This window comes from Tinamus guttatus, unplaced genomic scaffold (genome assembly GCF_059628265.1).
Source record: "Tinamus guttatus ecotype Peru unplaced genomic scaffold, ASM5962826v1 Tinamus_guttatus_pri_ptg000060l, whole genome shotgun sequence".
Lineage (NCBI taxonomy): Eukaryota > Metazoa > Chordata > Aves > Tinamiformes > Tinamidae > Tinamus > Tinamus guttatus.
In genome coordinates, this window is record NW_028288594.1 from 8,079,071 (window position 1) to 8,099,674 (window position 20,604).

General features: G+C 35.8%; 1 protein-coding gene across 2 annotated transcripts in view; it reads left to right on the forward strand.

Moving 5' to 3' along the window:
* Positions 1 to 1,245: 1,245 nt before the first annotated feature.
* The window catches only part of PTPN4 (protein tyrosine phosphatase non-receptor type 4), a 54,630-nt gene continuing 35,271 nt past the window's right edge, over positions 1,246 to 20,604 (forward strand). For both annotated transcript variants that reach the window (XR_015913074.1, XM_088519545.1), the window contains exons 1-8: positions 1,246 to 1,429; positions 7,379 to 7,486; positions 13,618 to 13,660; positions 13,757 to 13,835; positions 17,487 to 17,531; positions 17,810 to 17,862; positions 19,178 to 19,298; positions 20,434 to 20,521. Coding sequence is in view for 1 of the 2 variants with exons in the window: in XM_088519545.1 (XP_088375671.1) it covers positions 1,292 to 1,429; positions 7,379 to 7,486; positions 13,618 to 13,660; positions 13,757 to 13,835; positions 17,487 to 17,531; positions 17,810 to 17,862; positions 19,178 to 19,298; positions 20,434 to 20,521 (675 nt within the window). In the remaining variant the exon portion in view is untranslated. The remainder of the gene's footprint in view (positions 1,430 to 7,378; positions 7,487 to 13,617; positions 13,661 to 13,756; positions 13,836 to 17,486; positions 17,532 to 17,809; positions 17,863 to 19,177; positions 19,299 to 20,433; positions 20,522 to 20,604) is intronic.

Here is a 20,604-nt window from a genome sequence, read left to right on the forward strand (position 1 = left end):
AATTGTTTGTGAAATATTCTGTTGTTAGTTCAAATTGCTGTAATGGAGGTTCAGGTACATTTTCTTCCGTTAAGTTTTTTCTCCTGCCTTTTATTTAGGGGCATTTGAAAGGTACTGTGGAACTAGCCTTTACACGAGCAGTTGTCAGACGTGTAGGTTCTTGCTAGGCTTTGCTTTGTGTTTTAATGTTTGCAGTACTACTGTTCAAGATTTCCTTATTACAAGTAATTCATGCGTTGACCTTGTATCCTGAGTGGTTTGGTTATCTGGTGTCTTTATTCTTTCTCAGTTTGCTATACTGGTCTAATGAAACAAAGATTTCTGTAATTCTGCATGGGGAAAAAGTAAGTTCTGAAGCCAAAGTGACTCTTCGCAACCAAGTAATAGCTGTATCTAATCAGGATGGAGGTATTCTTATTGGAAAATGACAGTTCAAAACTGAAACATTTTGCAAGGATGAATTGTCATCAGAAAGATTTTTTTTTTACATCTAGATTGCTTTTACATTTCTTTTTGACAAGGTGATCATAGCTAAAGAGGTGGATGTCTTCTCTGGAAAAGCAAAATATTAGAGTGATTTTTTGGGGGGGCAGGAGGGGACAGCGGGGGGCCTTATCCGGCTAATAGATATCATTTGTGCTTCCCAAATAAATACACTAATACTGTACGGTTGAAAACCTAGATGTAAGAATCACTAATCTGTCAATTCAATTATTCAACAACTACAAAAAAAAGTGCTAGTATTTTTTTCACCATTGTGTGTTTAATTGTCTGATACCTGAATTATATAGTGAACTCGCCTGCCTTGCAGAAAAAGTCATCAAGGCCTTTGTATCTGTATTTGCTTTTAAAGATTTTTTTTTAAAGATTTTTTTTTTTGGTATAAGCTTTCTGTTTGTTTCTTTTGAACTGAAATTAGTTATTTAAGTGCCTCTAATATTTGGAGCCTAATACTTCAATGCTATGTATGCAGAATTACAGTACTTTTTAAATGAAAATACTGCTTTGAGCCTTAAAAAGGAAACCCCTAAAGGACACTTAATAGGAAAGGAGGGGAGAATGGGCATTAAGTAGAGGCCGTGTTGTAATCTATAGGATGTGATATTCCATTATTAGATTAGATTATTAGATACCATGGATTTATTTCCTTATGCTATTTTTTTTAGCAGTGGTCAGTGTGGGTTTACTTTTCTTATTGAAGCCTTCACTTTTGCTTTTACCTGTCCTGAATATATGTATTTATTTTTATTTATTTATTTTTGTTCCTTCCAAAGACCCTGTGTGGACAGTAATGACCGCACGTTTCCGCTTGCCTGCTGGCAGAACCTACAATGTCCGAGCGTCTGAGCTGGCACGAGACAGGCAGCATACGGAGGTGGTCTGCAACGTGCTTCTCCTGGATAACACTGTTCAAGCGTTCCGAGTAAATGTAAGTAATCTGGTTATGGCACGTCAGTGTCACTCCGAGCTTGCTTTTCTTTTCTGGATTTGCATGTCTAGATTGTGACTCTCAAAATAGTGTTATATACAAAGTAGAAGGGGAAGTTCTGTTCTGACCGGCATGCTTGTACGTGCACGTGTTTAGTCACTGTGTACTTAGTCATGCTGGCATGCTCTAAATTGTTAACACATCTCTTTAAAAACTGAATATTCAAATTATAGTTTATTTTTAGTAGTTTTCTTTGGGGGCTCAGTGTTGTATAGTGAAATCAAGAGGGTTTTTGCCATTGAGTTGAATGAGAGCTGGAGCAAGGTTTAGTTTTCGTCAGTTTTGTGTGAGTTTTTCTTTTTTTTTTTGAGCATGAGCATCAAATATGGTGGTAGCTCTTCTCTTGACTCTAGCTAAAAACATTTAATCACGTGAATGGTTATCATTGGTTACAGATATCATCTTAAAGGATCCCTTTGCTCTCTGCTTTTATAATATGTGCGCGTGTGTGAGAGTGCATTGGTTTCTATGGATTTTTTTTTTTTCCAATGTGCAAGGCTCTCAAGAAAACGTCATAGTAAGCATTGTGGAAAAGCTGAAATTGTGTCAGGAATGAGAAGTCAATAGGAAGGTAGCTGTGGCTTGTCCCAAGGTTCCTAGAACTCATCTTTGATCTTATAGCCAAAGAATTACTAATTTGTACGGATAAAGGTTGACTAGCAAGGTGATAAATGTTACAGGTAGCATGATTATTGAAGTTTTACAAGACAAAGTTAAAGTACTTGAACTTCAAAGTGGAGTAAAAGAGTAGCTTGACATCCTATAAAGGTATAGGGTGAAACCAGGAAGTGAGGGAGAAGCTGAAACAGTTTCCAGATCTGTGTTAGCAAGTTTTTTTTCCAAATAGTCTAAATTAAAAGTCAATTATATTGATTTCTGATGCCTCCTTCAATGAAGATATTGACGCATTTGAAAGACTTTAAGGGAAGATTTGCAAATGATTGAGTTGCTCTGTTCTGTATTCAGGCTAGTAGAGCTTGGATAGCCTGCAAGTACCTATCGGAGGAACAGGGCCTCTGTTATCTAGCAAAAAAGGGGCAAGGATGCATTAGCTGGTAGCTGATGCTAGTGGTAGACTTGGTGGTTATTTTGTTTTATTATTGTACAGGCTCTTTCTACGTGTTCGAGTAGATTTTTTCGGTCAAGGTGGAATGCTTTAGAGTGCTCTCTGAAGGTATTGCAGTTGATTCAAGTGTTGCTTTGAAAGGCTCTTATGGGCTGTTCTAAGCAGGAGTGAAGGGCGAGAATCTTGGATTATGGGAAGGAAACATCAAAGATGGTAGTTTACCATCATAAAGCCTCTTCTGCTTTCTGTGGTAGCCTTTCCTGTATGCTGGCTGTATCACTTCTCATGCTTGCTAAAACAAATTCTCCAATATGTTCGTTGCCAAAAAGTGGTATGTGGTTGAAGACAAAATACTGAAGTTGCATTAGAAATTGCACATTTTGTGTTCCTTACTTTCAGGTACCTGAGTCTGCAAGCCACATATATTAACTGAAACTTTTTGTTTTAGTTGACTAAAATAAGGAGTAAGTGTAGTACAGTCTGCTTATTTTTAGTTTAGCTATCCAGAATCTATATCTTTTAAGAGAAATGGTAGTGCCTGTCTAGAGTAGAGTAACCTGTCATAAATCCTCAAATCTCTATTCTGACTGTTGAGAAAAATCTGTGTTAAATTTTCAAGTATGCAACAGAGGTGGGAAGAAAGCTTAAGTGCATGTTTCTCCATTCAATGGTTCTATAGATAGATCAGCTTACAAGTTTGTTAGAACTGAGTTTAGAAAAAGCTAAGTTCCTTGGTAGTCAACATTTTTCCCCTTCATATTTATCATCAAATTGTTTTTTTAGAAAATAAAAAATAAACTGAAATATTCAACTATAGCAAACATATGCTAACCTACATTGTTTACAGGTTCTCAGGGTTTACTGTTGTGTGTTTCTTTATTGTGGTTGACACAATATTTGGCAATAAATATTTATGGAACTGTTCTCAGAATAGGAAGAACAATGATAACATCAAACAAATTAGCTAGGTTTTTCCCTTGGTGATTACTGTAGGTATTCTGTATGGTAATGCTTGTGAAGCTTAATCATCTGGAGTATGCAGTTCTGTCTTAATAAAAATGTACCCAAATGTTCTTTCTCCTCCAAGAACAAAGTACAGATCACAGGCAATGTCTCCTGGTAATTTAGATGACATGCTCCAAGCTCACATTTCAACCAGCTTCCTCCATTGCTTTGCAAAATAGGCATCCTGTGTGCTAAATATTACATTGTATAGGATGTACCGAATCAAATAATAGAATCCCTGAGGACTGTAGCAAGACAAAGTTTTGGCTACAGGCAAGAAGTTGGTTGAAGCTAACCTGTGCTGCCCATCTGTAGAACGACCTCCCGTGAAATGATCTGCTTACCCTGGGAAGAATTGCTGCTTCCACCTTAGGAAGTATGCTGCATGCAGGCAGAGCCAGAAGAAGGGGTTCTGTATTGAGTTAGTAATCAGGATGATTGCGTTGCCATAAACTTCCTTCCTTTTTTTTCAAGATCAATTTGTTTTAGTGAACTGTTTAAATACCTTGGGTTGTATCCATTCTGCACAAACTGACTTAATTTTCTTCCCCGAAAGTTGGTATATAGGTACAGAAATCATATTAAACTTGAGCGAAAACTAAGGTAAGGTAAATGACATGAGTTTTTCTGTGAGCAGGACTTACGATTTAGCAGTCACGGGGAAAGATTTACTTTATCTTAAAGTCCAAAATCTCTTTGAGCTGGCAACAAAAACAGTGTGTCAGCGATACAATTTGGGAAGGCTGTAGTTAGCTGCCACACAGGCGCTCAGCCTGTGTAATTTTGGTTGCTTTCTTAAATTTCAAACAAGTGTGTTTATAACCAACAACAGTTTTGTGATAGAAGTAATGTGCATCTAGTGACTCTGGATGTTAGACACTGGGTGATAAATGCTTCATCAGGTACAACTAATTTATTGATGCCTGGTGTTGATGTCTAGTGTGTTTGGGCAAAATTTGTTAGCCATGTTGCCTGTAGCATTACCAATAAGAAGTCTGCTTAAACTGTTGGATTCCTACACAGCAGAAATACTGATTTGTTTTATATTCAATTGTGCAGTAATGAAGTTCTTCACTAATGGTTTGCCATTCAGTTGTGAAATAGTTGAGTTAAATTGCAGTGGACATTTCATAGTAGGAAGTTCCCATCGTTGATATGTTTTCCATTATTCCCTGTTTACAGATACAATATTAGTGTTGCCTTTTAATCTAGCAATAGGAATAAAACAGGGAAAAAAAGGAGAAAATTTCTTAAGAAAATCTCATTAGTTTTGCTTCATTATTTAAAAAAAAAAAAAAAAGAAACCCAAGGAACTTATTTACCATACTTGTTATAATTTAGAGCACTGCTCAGTGGTTATGCTAGTGTTACAAATTCTGTTTCAGACCTTTCACAACACGCAGGATTGTGACCTTCACCACCTCTGGCAAGCTACAACATCATTATATAAATATCGAAGATGGGTTAAACTGAGGTCTGGTTTTACTAGATGCTTATCTCTATTTTGTGCTGGGAGTAAAACATTGTGATCAAAACAAACGCTTCATGTTGAAACTTGTGTCTGTTACTCAAATTTGCCACTCTGGCTCATGAGAAATACTTTCACTCTGCTTGTTCTGCCTTCCCCCGCGGCCTCCTTCAGGTGAAGGGACACCGGGAACTAGTGAGTTCAAACCGATCAGCGAGTCCCCAGGTTTCAATATCCTTTCACGAGGAAGCATTTACTTAGGTATTTCAGAAGCGGCATAAATGGCTGGACAAAAATAGGCTATTATATAGCCTGTTTATAGATTGTAGCCTATATAGCATATTTACAGATTATAGGCCTAATCTACACTTTGAGATTGGAAACAGTTAGGGAATTGCTACCTATATGTTACTCAAACAAGTAACATGTCAGCTGTAGTAAATGCAAGTCTAAGCTTTGGGTGCAAATGTTTCCCTTTTCCCAGTAGCTACTATCCTAAGTTGTTAGTTTCAGTTCTGGTTTAGATCTATGTAGGGAAAAATGCCAGAAAGCAATTAGTGTTACTATGTAATTTAAAATTTCTGTTGATTACTAGTTTACAAAAAATATCAGAAACCTCTAATTTAGTAAAAATCCAAGTAGCTATTTTTAGAATTGTCCATAAAAATTGCTTTGTGTGTTTATTGTCATGTATATCTTAGGTTAACATCTGTGTTTTCCCTAGTTGGTTTATAATTATTTGAGATTTTTTTTCATATTGCATTGTTTAACAACCGTGCTGCTACTAACTGTTCAGTTGGTTAAGCGTGAAGAGATCTTCTCCATAGGATTTTAAAAAATGAAATCTTTCACAGAAAATAAAATGATTCTTACTTTAACTTAGCCAAATTTACACAAGACTTGATCTGCTTGTTATTTCAACATAACTATGCAGGGCTACAATTAAGTTTGCCTTGCTGTCATCCTTCTAGGCATAATTTGTTACCTTTTCGCTCTTCTTATTTTATTAAGAAATAAATTATCAAACGTCTCTGAGTTCTTTGTAGTCAGGTAAATGATTTTGACAGTTTAAGCAACTTCAGTGTAATCTCAGCAGAACAAAAAATGGAGTTTTGAGAAGATGTTCTTAAATGTAAACAAATGTCTGACTGATTTGTACTTTTTTTTGTAGTAGTAGATGGATAAAATCCTTGCAGCCTGCTTCTGGCTTTTTTGTTACCTTTCTATAACCACCTTAAAAATAAACTGTTTTTATAAGGTATTATGAGAAGTGAGGTCATTAGAGACCAGAACAGTAGTCCTTTTTGTTTTAAACTTCACAAAATAACACCTTATTGCGGACAGGAAACAAGGCAAGATGTATGTGGAATTCGCGGTAGCATGAGTAATGCTTGGCACCTGGGACATGGAGAGAAGGTTGTTTCCAGGGAAGCAGCAAATCTAGGTGGAAAATGTATCAATTGTATTTTATTATTCTTGCTTCAGTTATTCTTGCAGTGTGTTTTTGGCATCTCTTGTTCCTCAAGAATCTCTGATACTTTGCAGCTTCTTTGAAGGAGTTTCCCACATTTTGCTGAACATGTCTGTTGAGCCCTGTCCCAAAGTCAAGCTCCGTGCTTAAGTTACTGTTAGCAGTGCCCTTATCTTAGGCAAGGGATTGCCAAGTACCTTCAGCTATGCAGATACTTTTTATATCATTTTGTGGGTAAAAGCAACTTTGTTGATTTGTCTCTGAAAAGAAATGTTATTTTTTCTATGTTCAGTTCATTTGAATTGGTTCCTTTGGAGCAAAGTAGTATCTTTGGGAAAACATATTCAAATGATGCTTGTTTGCAGTTAGTTATTTGGCTGCTTCAGCTGGCTGTGTCATTTAACTTTGGAAGTGTTTTCAATATGCTGGTTCATTTAGATTCAGGAATAGATTTTCAGATAAGAACGAGTAATTTGTGCAAGTCTGAAAAAATGTACTTTTAAGTGATAAAGGAATGGCCTAGATGAGGCTACTAAGTTCTAAGTCAAATTCTAGCTCTTTTTCATTTTCTTCTGGTAATCTTTTTAAACATCCAATTTGGTTAATGAGTGGTTTTCAGGAATAATCATATAGCTATCTGAGAAGTGAGGAATTTTTACTGTCAAAAATGACAAAGATGAAAAATAATAATGCCTTGGATACGTTTTACAAGGGATTGAGCTCATTTAAAAATAGTGCTGCTGAGATACATTTCATGATATTTAAAATTTAGATTGCTTGAGCACATGTGCAAGAATGTGTATGCGGTCTGCATGCTTCAAGTCTGTGTCCAATTATATTTTTTTGTTCATAAATGGTATATATTTTTGCTCTCTGCAGAAACATGATCAGGGACAAGTTCTGTTGGATATAGTCTTCAAGCATCTCGACTTGACAGAGAGAGATTACTTTGGTTTACAGCTGGCTGATGAATCCACTGATAACCCTGTAAGTTGAATTTGTTTTCTAAATCCTGGTTTTTAGACTTTAACGAATGTATGAAGGTACCTATTAATTGTAAAACTCTTAATTCTTTCCATTTGTCAACTCGGATTTTTTGACAGAAGCACCCTAGATTTTGGATATGATTGGTGTGTATGGCGTAAGAATCCACTGAAATGCTTTGAAGGGATCTACTCTTTTAGGGGGAATGGAGGGGCTTTTTTGTTTGTTTCTTGGGGAAAAAAAAAAGAGCTGATTCTTGCCTTCTTTTTAGTGCAGTTCTGACTTACTGCTCCCCTAAAAGACTGTTTACTTTGGCAGTTGAGGAAAAAGTGCTTTTAAAAACCTTTAAGTTGTCTGTCTGTATTTTTTGTTTCTCACCTATTTGAGTTAGCATTTCAGTGCTGCTTTTGCAGCATTACAGTAGCAGCAGGATAGATATTTAATTGATCTATGGTTTGACACCATAAATTGTGTTGTCTTCGTCCTTTGGGAATGGGCTTTTTGGTTTGAGCTTATGATGCAAAAGATTATCAAAAGGTGGCTTCATTAATAAAGACCACAGGACTGTTCAGTTTGCTCCCCATACCACTTTTCCCACTTGTTTTAATATATGGTTATTTTATGCACTTGAGAATGGCATTTTCATTAATAATTCAATAGGCCGAACAGTCATGGGGATAGGAGACTTTCACTAAGGTGGAGCAGAATTAATTGAGAAATAACACTGGAAAGATGAAGTGATAGGGGAGAATGATGAAATAAGAAAGGAAATGGCGTGTGTGGTAGAAACAATGGAGGCCGAGTTAAATCAAGCTCGTGTAAGGAATAAGCTAGATACAGTAAATTGATTAAACAGCAGTTGTGAAAAGTATTCAGGTTAATTAGTAGTAATCAACATTTAAATAATACGTTAGTTAAAGTTGAAACAAAATGGTGGATGTTGTTTAGACTGAAAATGGAAGACTTCAATCGATATTTTAAGCTTCGCACAAGTAGAAGGAGGACACTTGATGTTTCTGAAGTGTTTAATCTTTTTACAGGGCTAGATGTAAAACAAACAAAAACCTCTGTGAAATGCTCCTTATATTACTTCGAGTAGCACTTCAAGATTATTATCTTAATATGGAGCTTCAGTAGCTGTTCTTAAATAAGTGGAAGTATGAAGAGTTTGCTGCTTAAGATACATTTATGTAAAAAGGAAAACTTACAGAGTTAGTGAAGAACTAAACAGGCTCCCAACTCTTCACCTTGTTCCAAGCGATTGCATCATTTAAATGGAAATGTAGCACTTGAAGTGTAGCACTCCTGCAAGGAGTGTTATTTCAGTGTCCTGCAAGCAATATTACATGTGGTTGAATGTGGAAAACAAACAGATACCGGTGATCTAGGCATCAGTTTGTCACCAAAAAAGAGGCTTGTGATGAATTTTGCGCATGTTCTCATGTAGCTAGTTGAGGTGGAAATGTGGGACTCCACAAGTGATGGGCTTCAGAAGAACATCTCTGCTCTGAGTTGTTGTAGAAAGAAGTACTGGAAGCCATTGCAATATTGTGCCCTCCTGTCCAACTGTGTCATTTGAGTGGGTCGTCATCATCTTGTAGTTAGGCTAAAATTAATTTTTAATATTCACAAGCTTGGAGTGAAAATTCTGAGATTCCTGGGTATGAAATAGTGCCTTAAAAAGATGTTGTCTCTCTTGTTTTATCTCTTGACTAGATTGCGTGATCATCAGTTAGGATCAGAAATAGTAGCTCGTTTTTGATTCTGACTTAGCGAAGAATTAGATTTCAGCATTAAAATGTTATTAGCTTTCAGATTTTTCTGTTAAGTGTTCTGGTTTCTAGTCCAAACACCTAACATGTTAAACATGCTTCATCTAGTCCAGTATCTGTCAAGGGTTATCAGTTAATCACTAAGCCTTAAAGAAATACTCATTTGAAAATAAGCTTTTATAATAGTCAATATGCCTTATTTAAAAGATATTTCCATTGAAACATTGTAAATCAGGTTTTATTTCACGGGAGGAGTTGATGGATCCAGTTGTAATGTTACAGCTTCATTGCTAGATGGTGGTTGCTGCACAGAATTGTTCTTGAACGTTTTTTTTTATGTTAAGTCTTACATATTTAGTGCTTGTTTTAAAGGCTAGTTTAGATGATATTGTTTATAATAAAGTTATTTGCCTAATTCCTGTTATAGACATGCCAGACTGGAATATAAACTTATCTCCCCCACATTCTGTGAAGAGTCATCTTTTCTGTTCACAAAATGTGCAGGGTGATCTATAGAGATAAATGATACATTTATGAAAGGAGAAATTGTAAAGTGTTAATCATACAGTAACTTACCAAATGAAGTCTCAGAAGATGCTGAGATAATGAAACATCCTTCTTCAGTAGAAGTAAAATAAGGACTACTCTTGTTTCAATGCTGCTTTCATTTTTCTTCTGCCCGAATAGTATTCCACATTTCTTTCTTCTCAAGAGCAGATTATTTTTAATTATGTTTTTTCTCTAAACTTCTGGTTAGAGAACCCTTTTAAGATAACTAACATGAATAAAACTGTGTAGCATATTACATATTACCAAAGTTTTCTTTGTAACTGTAGATGGTTCTGATAAGACATGGCCAAAACAGTCCTAATTTTTTTATTGCCAACTTTATTTCCAGACATAGACATGACATGCAAAAAGCTGCATTATTTTCAGCTTTTGTTTAAAAATCACTTAAATATCACTAAGTATTTTACTAAAAGTTCAGAAATGTACAGGATTTCTCATTCTCATTTCTCTGACTTTAAAAGCTTAAACTCTCTGAATTTTCTTCTTTATCTGAAAGCAAAATATAAAACTACCATAGAAGTAATTGGCTAATAATTAATCTGGAAGGAGAATGACTTCAGCGCTCTTTGCTAAGCACGTGTTTTAAAGGTTTAGTATTCTTTGACTACCTAACATTTTGCTTGTCAGTAAATATCCAGTTGCAATGAAATAGTATGTCAGAACTAAATAGAATTTTACCAGTGAGTTTATAATTACTATTAATTTTAGTATTTGATATTGGTTTACCTTTATACGCTGGTCATCTGGAAAGAAAAAAAGAAAGGTGGTATTAGATATTCTGGTTGTTCACAAAATAGCACCGTGGAATGTTATTAAGATAGTGAGTACTGCAGGAGATAAAGGTAATGGGGGTGATGGGGAAAAGGAATTTCTGCTGAGTGCCAGAGCTTTGTCATTTTGTCTAAATGAAGATTTCGTAATTTGTACAAGCTTTGTGTTTTCTTAAAAGATGGATTTCATAATTAGATAACATGTTAAAAGAAGTAATATTGCAGATCTGACGGTTAATCCATCCTTTTACACTCTTCTAAATCGTACATCTGTCCATCTTAACTTCCTGTATTTTGTTTAAGTAGGCAGATAACTTTTTATATCTTCTGCTGGGAAAATATGCAAAATAATATATCAGAAAAGTTAAGGTTTTTTTTAATGTCTACCAAAAGTCAGTGTTTCAATAGAGAGAAAAATAAAGAGAAGGTTCCTCTAGTAACCCTGCAGTTTTTCCAGTGACTGTCCACAAGCTTTGAAATTCCTGTGTGTGTTTGCTATACATGCTTAGACTAATAAGCAGCCAGTGCTGTTTTGATTGGGCTATTGAACCCAGGAGGGAGAAGACCCTTAACTTCATGTTTGATCATTGCTGAGAAGTAGGCTTCAAAAGTTCCACAGGAACTTAAGGAAAAATTCCTTAACAGTGAGGGTGACAAAGCCCTGGAACAGGCTGCCCAGAGAGGTTGTGGAGTCTCCTTCTCTGGAGATCTTCAAAACCCGCTTGGACGCAGTCCTGTGCCACGTGCTCTAGGTGACCCTGTGTGCGCAGGGGGGTTGGACTAGATGATCTCTAGAGGTCCCTTCCAACCTGAAGCCTTCTATGATGTCTATGATAGTGCTTTCCTTGCACACTGAACAATTTAAGTTCCTTCTGCTTATCTGTACTTAGTGTAAACATGTAGCAGTAGTTTGCTTTTTAAAATGAGCAGCTGATATATTTTCTAGCTATTGAAAAATCAAAACCACCAGTAAAATTTAGCTGTAAGTTCTGTCGTTGCATATAGCAGATTTTTGTTCTGTAATAGTATCTGGATTGCAAAACTTGACATTCTTCTTGTGACTGCATCTGTTTGCCTGAATGTACTACTACTGGTTAGGAGAGTGTGTATCCTGAACTCATTTGCTGCTGTTATTCTATCTTAGAAGAACTTGGAGGTGCGGTAAATCGTAACTGCCATTTTTTTTCTGTACTTTTAAAGGGGAAAAAAAAAAAAAACTTAATAGGTCTGGCCCTAAGGTCATGATCTTGTGCGTTCCCCTCATGACAGCTCAACCACAAGCTACTGCACTTTTTGCCTGAAATGTCATTATTATGTGATATCAGCAGATTCACTAAGCTGCTTTGTGTTTGGGTCTGTTGGAATATACCCCAAAGGAGCTATGTCATAGAGGCATGATTCATATTTTGGGGATAGTTCATCCACTATCTTATCACAAGTGGTCTGGCCTTGCAATTCTTGACACAGCCCTTGAGAGTAGCAAAAAGCTGATGAACACTGATGAGGATGATGCTGGTATGGGGAAGAGAGAAAGAGGTAAGAGCTGGAATGAGATTTAAATTGCACACACTGACAGGGCTTTTGAGATGAGCGGGGAAAAGTGCAAGGCATTAGTCTATGTGAGGGAATGTAAAGCCAGAGTCCATGTTTCCCCATTACATGTTATTTGAACTTCACAGGCTGCCAAATATACCTACCCCTCAGTCTTGTGGAGGGTTTTGAACAGAACAGGATGATCTCTCTGCTGTCAGCACCTCGGCTTGTTTGATTTTGGTGCATCTGCCTAAATCCAGACAACTTCAGCTGCTATATGCAATTAAGTGGTATAACCCTCTGCAGTATCTGAGGAGGAAGACCACATTTTACGTTGGCATCCAACAGTATGACTTGAAAACATGTTAAACGCTCTTGAAAAAGGTTATGTGTCTGTGACCTGAACTTCATTGGTACATACTGAACTGATCTTTGCAACTAGAAAAGGGAGAAAATTAAAACTTTTCTACTAGATGTTTCAATTCCAGGTTTTCTGAATTAACTGTGATCTCAAACGGTAAAGACCAAAAACAAGGCAATGGCTTGTCGAATCTGGATGTTAATCAGATATATTAAATCATAACTCCTTTTGTAAAGATTTTCAAGGGTTTTTCTAGATTTTGAAATGTTTTTGTACAAGATCTCCCTAGCTGGAGAGTTCATACTTAAGCCTTCCCCGTTAGCCTTATATAGTGTTACTTGGTCCTCTGTTTTTTTCTTTTTTTTTTTTTCCTTTCGTTAATCATGCAGTAATCTTTATTCAGCAGTCTCTTCAGTTCCTCTCAGATCACCCACACAGATAGAGTGTTTGCATCTAGTCAGTGTTATTTGTTATTTCTGAAGAAAAATACGACCCCCAGGACTAACTGCAAATTCCTAGTGGGTGCCAGACACTATGAGTTGGCTAAAATGTATAGGTATGTGCAGAGCCCACTTGGCTTGGGAGAGGGAGGCAGTTTAAATGACTTGTAGCGCTGAGAACCAACATCTCACCGATGTGTGCAGCAAGGCTTGGTTGTATGAAGATGTATCTTCACTTTCCTGAGAGTGTTCCCTGTTACAGGCATTTGAGATCAGGTTGCTGTCCAGTAAGTGTTTTGTGGTCCTCAATCCAGTAGGCCCCATGCTCTGTTGGAAACTTAGAAGGTCACTGTTCGATTTACCAGGTAGTCAAAGAACAGCTGAAGATGTGCAGGCTCTCCCTGAGCTCTAACGTGTGTCGGGCTCCACCGACAGTTGTTGTTGCAGCAGTCTCAGCACCAGGACGTGGGTGCCCAGGCGGCAGAGCCTAAACGCAGCGAGAGGAGAGACGAGCAAGTGCAGCTGTTCCTGAGAGTGTCTTTCCAGAGGCATAAAAAAAACTTTGTATGCCAAAGTTTTGATATGAGATCACATGAGAAGTGATAGAAAGCAGTGGTTTCTTGATAAATAAAACTATAATTTATTGTTTGTTCCTCTAAAGTTAGTGTTACAATTTGTCTTTTTCCAGAGGTGGCTGGATCCAAACAAACCTATCAGGAAACAATTAAAAAGTGAGTACATGGATATATTGGGTTAATTCAAATATCAGTATTTATCAGCTTTTCACGAGTAACTTGATTAATTGGAAATATTTTCCTTGATTCTAGGAGGCTCTCCTCACAGTCTGAACTTCAGAGTCAAGTTCTTTGTGAGTGACCCAAACAAGCTCCAAGAAGAATATACTAGGTATGTCTAGTTAATTTATGAATAAAACTTGTTTTTTTTTCTGGAAAGCTTACATTTGGTATTAGTGTGTTTAGGCTTATGTTTAGTATTAATATTAGTATTTGCAAACTTGTAATTTTTGCCTAATAATTACAGACAAGAATTGTGCAGTTGCACCTAATAAAAAGCTTATAATGTAACTAAATTTACAAATCCATAAGCAAAGGGAAGCAATTACATGAAAATACTACTTAAGTAGAAATAGAAAAAGAAAAAATAGGTAGAGAAAGAGTGGAAAAGCTTAATTCCACCATTCATACACAAACTTAACTTTACCTTGTGTTCACTTTGGGATTAAAGTATCCTGATCATTCTGTATATTTTTTTGATGTCTTTCTTTTCCCTCCCTTTGCTGCCTCACGCTAATAAAACTAATCTCTGCTTATGTGGTCATAATGCTAGCTGGATTATATGAATTTATTTTGATAGCAATGTGTTTAAGAAAATGCTTAGTGTGAATTAGGTAGGAGGTTTGTGAGTTACAACTAGCCCCTGAAGGAATGCCTCAAATTTTCAATATTCTTAATCAGTCCTAGTCCTCTGCATAAGTGGCATGATTTCACAAACAGATTGAAAATAATAGATTGCCATTCTGAAAACAGGTTAGACTTATTCAGGAAAATGTAGCTAAGTGATTAAAGATGAATTTGGAAATCTAAGCGCCAAATGCATGAAAATGTAGCCCACATTTGTTTACAGATTATTTTGATTTGTCTTATTTAAATAAAATTTTGTATACACCTGTTCAGACTGAATTTACTCAAATGAGTCTCAAGAGATCCTGGAGAAATATTTACTTTGTTGGATTGTTTATTTTGAGAGAATTTGGTGATTTCTGCATCAGAATAATAAAAATGTGCTATTTGAGTTAAAGAACAATACATAGTATTTCTAGAAAGATGAAAAATAGTAACATTGGATCATCTAAACAGTTTTAAAAAAGATTGTTTATTTGACTGTTATTCTGTAAATACAGTGCTGTACATAGAGCATCCATTTAGTAGAGAAATACTGTATGATTTCTGTATCTAGGTCAGCTCTGGCTTTTTTGCTAATAGGCCAAACTGTCCCTGAGAACTGGTTTGTATTTGGAGTTGCTGTAAAGAGAGGCCTATTGTCTGGGGGGGATTTTGTGGCAAAGTTAGGTTGCCTTGTCATTAATGAGGGCTTCTTTCATAGAATCAGTAGGCTCCCTGCTTAAAAAAAAAATTAAATAAAGACAAAAAAAGCTTTTAAAAGATGTTCAGTTTTTACACATTTAATGGAATACAATGGCAGTGAGTTGATATGTGGGACAATATTAATGCAGCAATCCCGCAGCGTATTAGACACCCGAGAATCCCTGCGAGGACAGCAGGTCGGGGCCGGGTCGGTGCCAGCGCACCCTGTTCCACAGGGTTTCGCTTCCCAAGGGCTTTGGTAGGAAAGAAAGCTCCAGTAGTTCTGCTCTTCGCAGGACCGCTTGCTAATTGACAGTGACCACAGGTACCAATAATTCTCATTCTTCCTGGAGATTTATGGAGAAGGGGAAGAACATTGTTATGTGGTGCCATCTGCCTTGTTTAAATGAATTTGTTGAGCTTACTTGCTCAGATCTGCATTGCTAAACTTCGATTGATTTCCCATTTTGTTCCATAATGTGGGTGGCTTCTGTGCTGGGAAGGAGGCAGTTAGCTAACGAGCAATTAACTTCCTCTGCTCAGAAAGCAGGGAGCACAGAGGGAGCTGCTGCTCACTCTTGCTTATTCATGAAGTCCCTGGAATGGACCATGGAATATTTCTAATTAAAACCTTTCACAAAAATGGAAAAAATGAAAAATTAAGTGTCTCTGCAGATACAGTTTTTGTTTTCCTCTAAAATTTTTGCAATGTTGACAATAGAAAACATTGATTTGGTCAGTATATTTGTGAAGAGAAACTCAAGCAAGCTGTGTGCAGTGTATCTTTTTAATAATGTAAATTTGCCTTTTCTTGCTTTGGTAATTGCTAAAGAAATGTATCTCAACATCAACGTACACTTTAAGCTGGAAAATGAACAAGTAATTTGAAGTCTATAAAGCTGGCTTCAGGTTAATGTGATGAAAGATAATTGTTGCCATTTTGGCTAGTTCGGTACCTGTCCACTTGCATGAGTGTTTTCCTAATTTTTTGCCTCATTCATGGGAATTAAAATTAACTCTTTACTTCAGTTAACTGTAGTAGTTGCCTGACCTTTTACCACATTTGCCTTGTAAATGATTTGATCTCATTCTTCAGAGTGTTTTTTAATCCTTTTTCTGAGGCTACTCTAAATCTTAGTTTAAACAATTTTAAGAACTCCAATGTATGCTATATGTAATGCAATGATATAATCTGATTTTAATTGTGTAGTGCACTTTAATATTGGGAAATATTTAGTGTTCAGTTTTAGCCAAACCTGGTACAGGTATTTTTGATAAGTAGTTTCTGTGCGTGTTTAGAATGAATGAACGTGGCTGACTCAAGGAGTTTTATCTTATATATAGCTTTTAAGGTAGGAATTTAAGTGGTCCCAAAATGCAGTTATTTTGCAATAAAGCAAGAGTGATATTCAGATTTTTCCACTTGGTGGCTTATTTTTTTTTAATAAAAAAGCACCAGAGCATTAAAATATCTAAAGCTGCTTTAATTATGTTAAAAGTTCTTTTGGTGAAAGTTGATGTCTGTGCTCCCACTGTGCCAGCTCAGTAGAAGTCTCGTGCATTGCCTCAGCTCAGTCTCTGTTTCCATGGTGGTTTGTAGCAGGTGTGATTTATTACTCTTGATATCAACACTTGTATTTCTCTGAAATTCTCAAAAACTTGTGAGTGAGATAAGAAGAAACTAAATAGAATGAATGATAGTTTCGTTAAGTCCTGTTTTTTTTCTGCTGCTAGTGTGTTTGGTTGAAAACGTTTCGTTTGTTTTAAAATGTTCGTGTGTTTCTTTGCTGCTTCCCCCTCCATCTTTACTTGCAAGACTGGACACAGAAAGAATAGATGAACTTCTAAAACAGTCTTTTCTTAAATGTTAATTAAAGAAATCTTCAAAAGTTCAAGGAAGTTGGAGGAGATTCAGCCAAAGGCTTTTAATGTCAAAGAATGTGCAACTGCTGTTTCAGAGTGTTATTCCAATGTACAGAAAGTATTAAGAATACTTTGCTTTCATTCCAACCAAAATAATGTCAAATATCCAATGAGAGTACATTATTTCTTCTTATTATTATTATTTAATTTACCTTGCCTAGAAATCACTTTAAGGTGCCTGCACATTTGGATGCATTTTTCAGCTTTTGGTTGCACAATTGAATAGTTGTTTTCTTAGATTTATTCATCATAAAGGGTTATCTTTTCTTTTTTTTTTTTGTTAAAGTTGAACAGACCTACAAAAAGTAGGTGATAAAAAAAAATTTTGCAACAATAAAATACAGTGTGTTAAGGTGATAGATTTAATTTATAAAGCTGTTTTTTTTTTTAAATTAATCACAGTTGAATTTCTCTTAGGAATATAAAAAGTAGCATGCAAAATGTAATATTTTAACTGGAAAGAAAGTGTATTCATTTGATGAGAAGCTATTTGTAATTATAATGGCTTTTTTTTTTTTTTTTTAATAAGGTACCAATATTTTTTGCAAATTAAACAGGACATTCTTACTGGAAGGTAAGGCATCTTTCTCATGATAACTATTATATGCAAGTGCTATTGAGGAAAAAAATTCTAAATTGATGATGAGGGATTTTACCAGTAAAATATAGGCTGATTTAAAACAACTTAGGTTTTTGTTGGTTTTTTTTTTTGATGTATGCAAATTGAAGTGTTTATTTGTCCAGTTTGTGCCTTCATACACTATGAAAAAATGACTTTTCAAAATAATCATATTTCAAATCAAAAGTGTAATTTTATTTATTTCTCTTTTTTATTAAAAATACAAAAAACAGATTGCCCTGTCCTTACAATACTGCTGCTCTTTTGGCTTCCTATGCTGTTCAGTGTAAGTATAATAGTTATTTGGATACTTTAATGTACTGGAATATATAAGCAGTATTACTCATTTATTCATAATAGATAGTAGTAATTACAGTTAAAGGTATTTATATTACATTTTATTGCTATATTCGCATGTGTTATTTTACTTTTCACATAAATAAGGAAAATGATCTGTCTCTTTCCCCAGCAGACTATATTTTTGCTGAGTTAAATATGAAAAAATACTTGTCAGTTTTTACTCTTTTCCTTCTTTAACCCCATACAGTTAAAAAGACAAAAAGCCTCAAAATCAAAACCTTTGCATTTCTTTGCATTCTGGAACAAAAGTAAATTAAAATAAAAAGAAATTTAAAAAAAAGAAAATAAAAAGAAAAAAGTGATGTGGTTAAAGTATTGTAGAAGTAACTGGTATGTGCAATTTGCTTTATTTATATTTATATTTGAGGTCTCTGTCCATAAGCTGTAACGTGTTCAAAGTTCAGTTCTTAGCCATGCTCTGCGTGTGCCTGTTTCTAACTTCTTTCTGGCTTTAGCCCTTGGAATTCTGTACAAATCCTTGGCAAAGCAGCTGCAGACCTCAGGCAGGTCTCTGCTCTTGGTAGTGGATTTTAGTAAGGCATACACGCTGTTATGGAACCTCATCTCTTTGGCAGTTTTGAAATGATTTAACTTGAGTTCTGTTCCTGGCAGTGCAAATGTTGCAGACTTCTTTCCCCTTCCTTTCTCTGTGATCCTCTCTCTCCCTGAGCACCTTCATCCCTCCATCTGTCACTCCTTTGCCTTGTCGAAGGGTCCGGATGGCTGCCCGGGACCCCACGCTCTGCTCTGCTGGTGTGAACCTGACAGTTTTCACCTGCTGTGTTACTTGGTTATTACTGTAAAACTGATTTATCCATTACTGCCACATAAAACTGTGTTTCTTCTGATCACAGCAATGACCTCAAAGTCTGTATTTTGGCAAATTCTGTTTGAGTTTGTACACTTTTGATTTATTTATGACATAAATGTGATTTTGTTTCATTTCTTGTAATTTTAAGAAATGATTTGTTAGAATTTCATAATAGATAGCAATTTATATATTAAAAATTAAACATTTAATAAGCTGGTTTCATAAGCACTATCTGAAAGCTCTTTTAAAATGTATTCACTGACAATGTGACTTCATTTATACAAAAGGGAAAAGGAGAGTTCAAATGTCCTTTGTATTTTTGTTTGCTGATCTTAAGACATGCAAGAACAGATTCTTGGGAATTTGGGGGCGTTGCACAAATGCCAAACACATCCGTAATAAACAATAACTTCTCTTTTCAATATTTTAGCCGAGCTGGGAGACTACAACCATTCAGAAAACCTGCCAGGCTACCTCTCAGACTATTCTTTCATCCCTAGCCAGCCTCAAGACTTTGAAAAAGAAATAGCAAAATTACATCAGCAGCACATGTAAGGATTTACAGCAGAATATATCAAATGACTTTGTCAAGTCCTGACTGCTGGTGCTGTGTTATTGTATAAAAATATTTTTGTCCTAAAGGTTTTTGTAAAGATGTATGTGTAATGTTGGTATCTTTTGTGGAACGTCTGTGTGATAAGTACCATTGATTCTCTGCACGGATAGTATTTCTATGACATAAGGAGACGGAAAATCTTAGCAAAAAAGTTAGTTACTTTCTTTAGTGTAGCTTTAAAATATTATTTGAGTGAATTTTGAGGATATCAACTTAAGTAGTAGTTCCTCCAATAATTTTTATTTTAATCATTAAGAAAACTGTTTGGATAAAGGCATTATTTTCATGATGCTCTTACCTTTAGACAAATGTTACTTTAGAAGTAATCAAGAAAGAAAGAAGTAACTTCAATATCTGATGTTTCCTGTGTGTAATTCTCTGACCTTTTCCTGAAGAGGAAATTACCTGTATTGAGCAATTTCCTGAAGAGGAAAAGGTGGTAAAGTAACAGAAAAGCTATATTAATATTTATATTTAATGAGTAATATTAAGTGGTGCTCTTTTCAGTGATGGTTCCTTGGTGTTTTAGGACTCAGATGCTCTGTTGGTACAATAACATTTAATAAAATTAAGACTGTGTTTACAAAACCATCTGCTTAATTTGGATTTGTTGTTGGCACTAAAAACTACTGAATTACTACATTTCAGTGAATGATTTAGTAAATTCAATTAAATAGTGAAAATAAAATTAAAGTCGGTGGTTGATGATTTAAGTTTGGAGGATGCACCTTGCAAAGAAATTGCTATAATCAGTACAGAAAACAATTTTGCAAATATTCTACGCTCCAGAGCTCTCCAGGCTTTTAAATGATACAGTGCATGAAAAAGTAAAACATCTATGTTAGAAAACTGTATGCTGCAGACTTTGTCTATGTGGGAGCAGAAGATTTGTGGATTATGGTCTCCTTCTGGTGAAAGTGAGAACTGAGATTCCTAAGAGGGAGGAGGGGAGAACACAGTAAAACGCATGTGGATTTTACCTGAGCTCGCTGAAGCTCAGGTAAGCTGAGCTGAGTGGGGAGTGGGTTTATGTGCATGTTAGTGTTTCTTATTCAACTTCTTTCTTTCAGAGGGTTGTCTCCTGCAGAAGCAGAGTTCAATTATCTCAACACAGCTCGTACCTTAGAACTTTATGGAGTTGAATTGCACTATGCAAGGGTAAGCCAGGATGCACTAGCATTGCAGGGCAGCATATGGGAAGAAGAAAAGCAGGCTGCTGAAATAGACTTTGGATGTTTAAG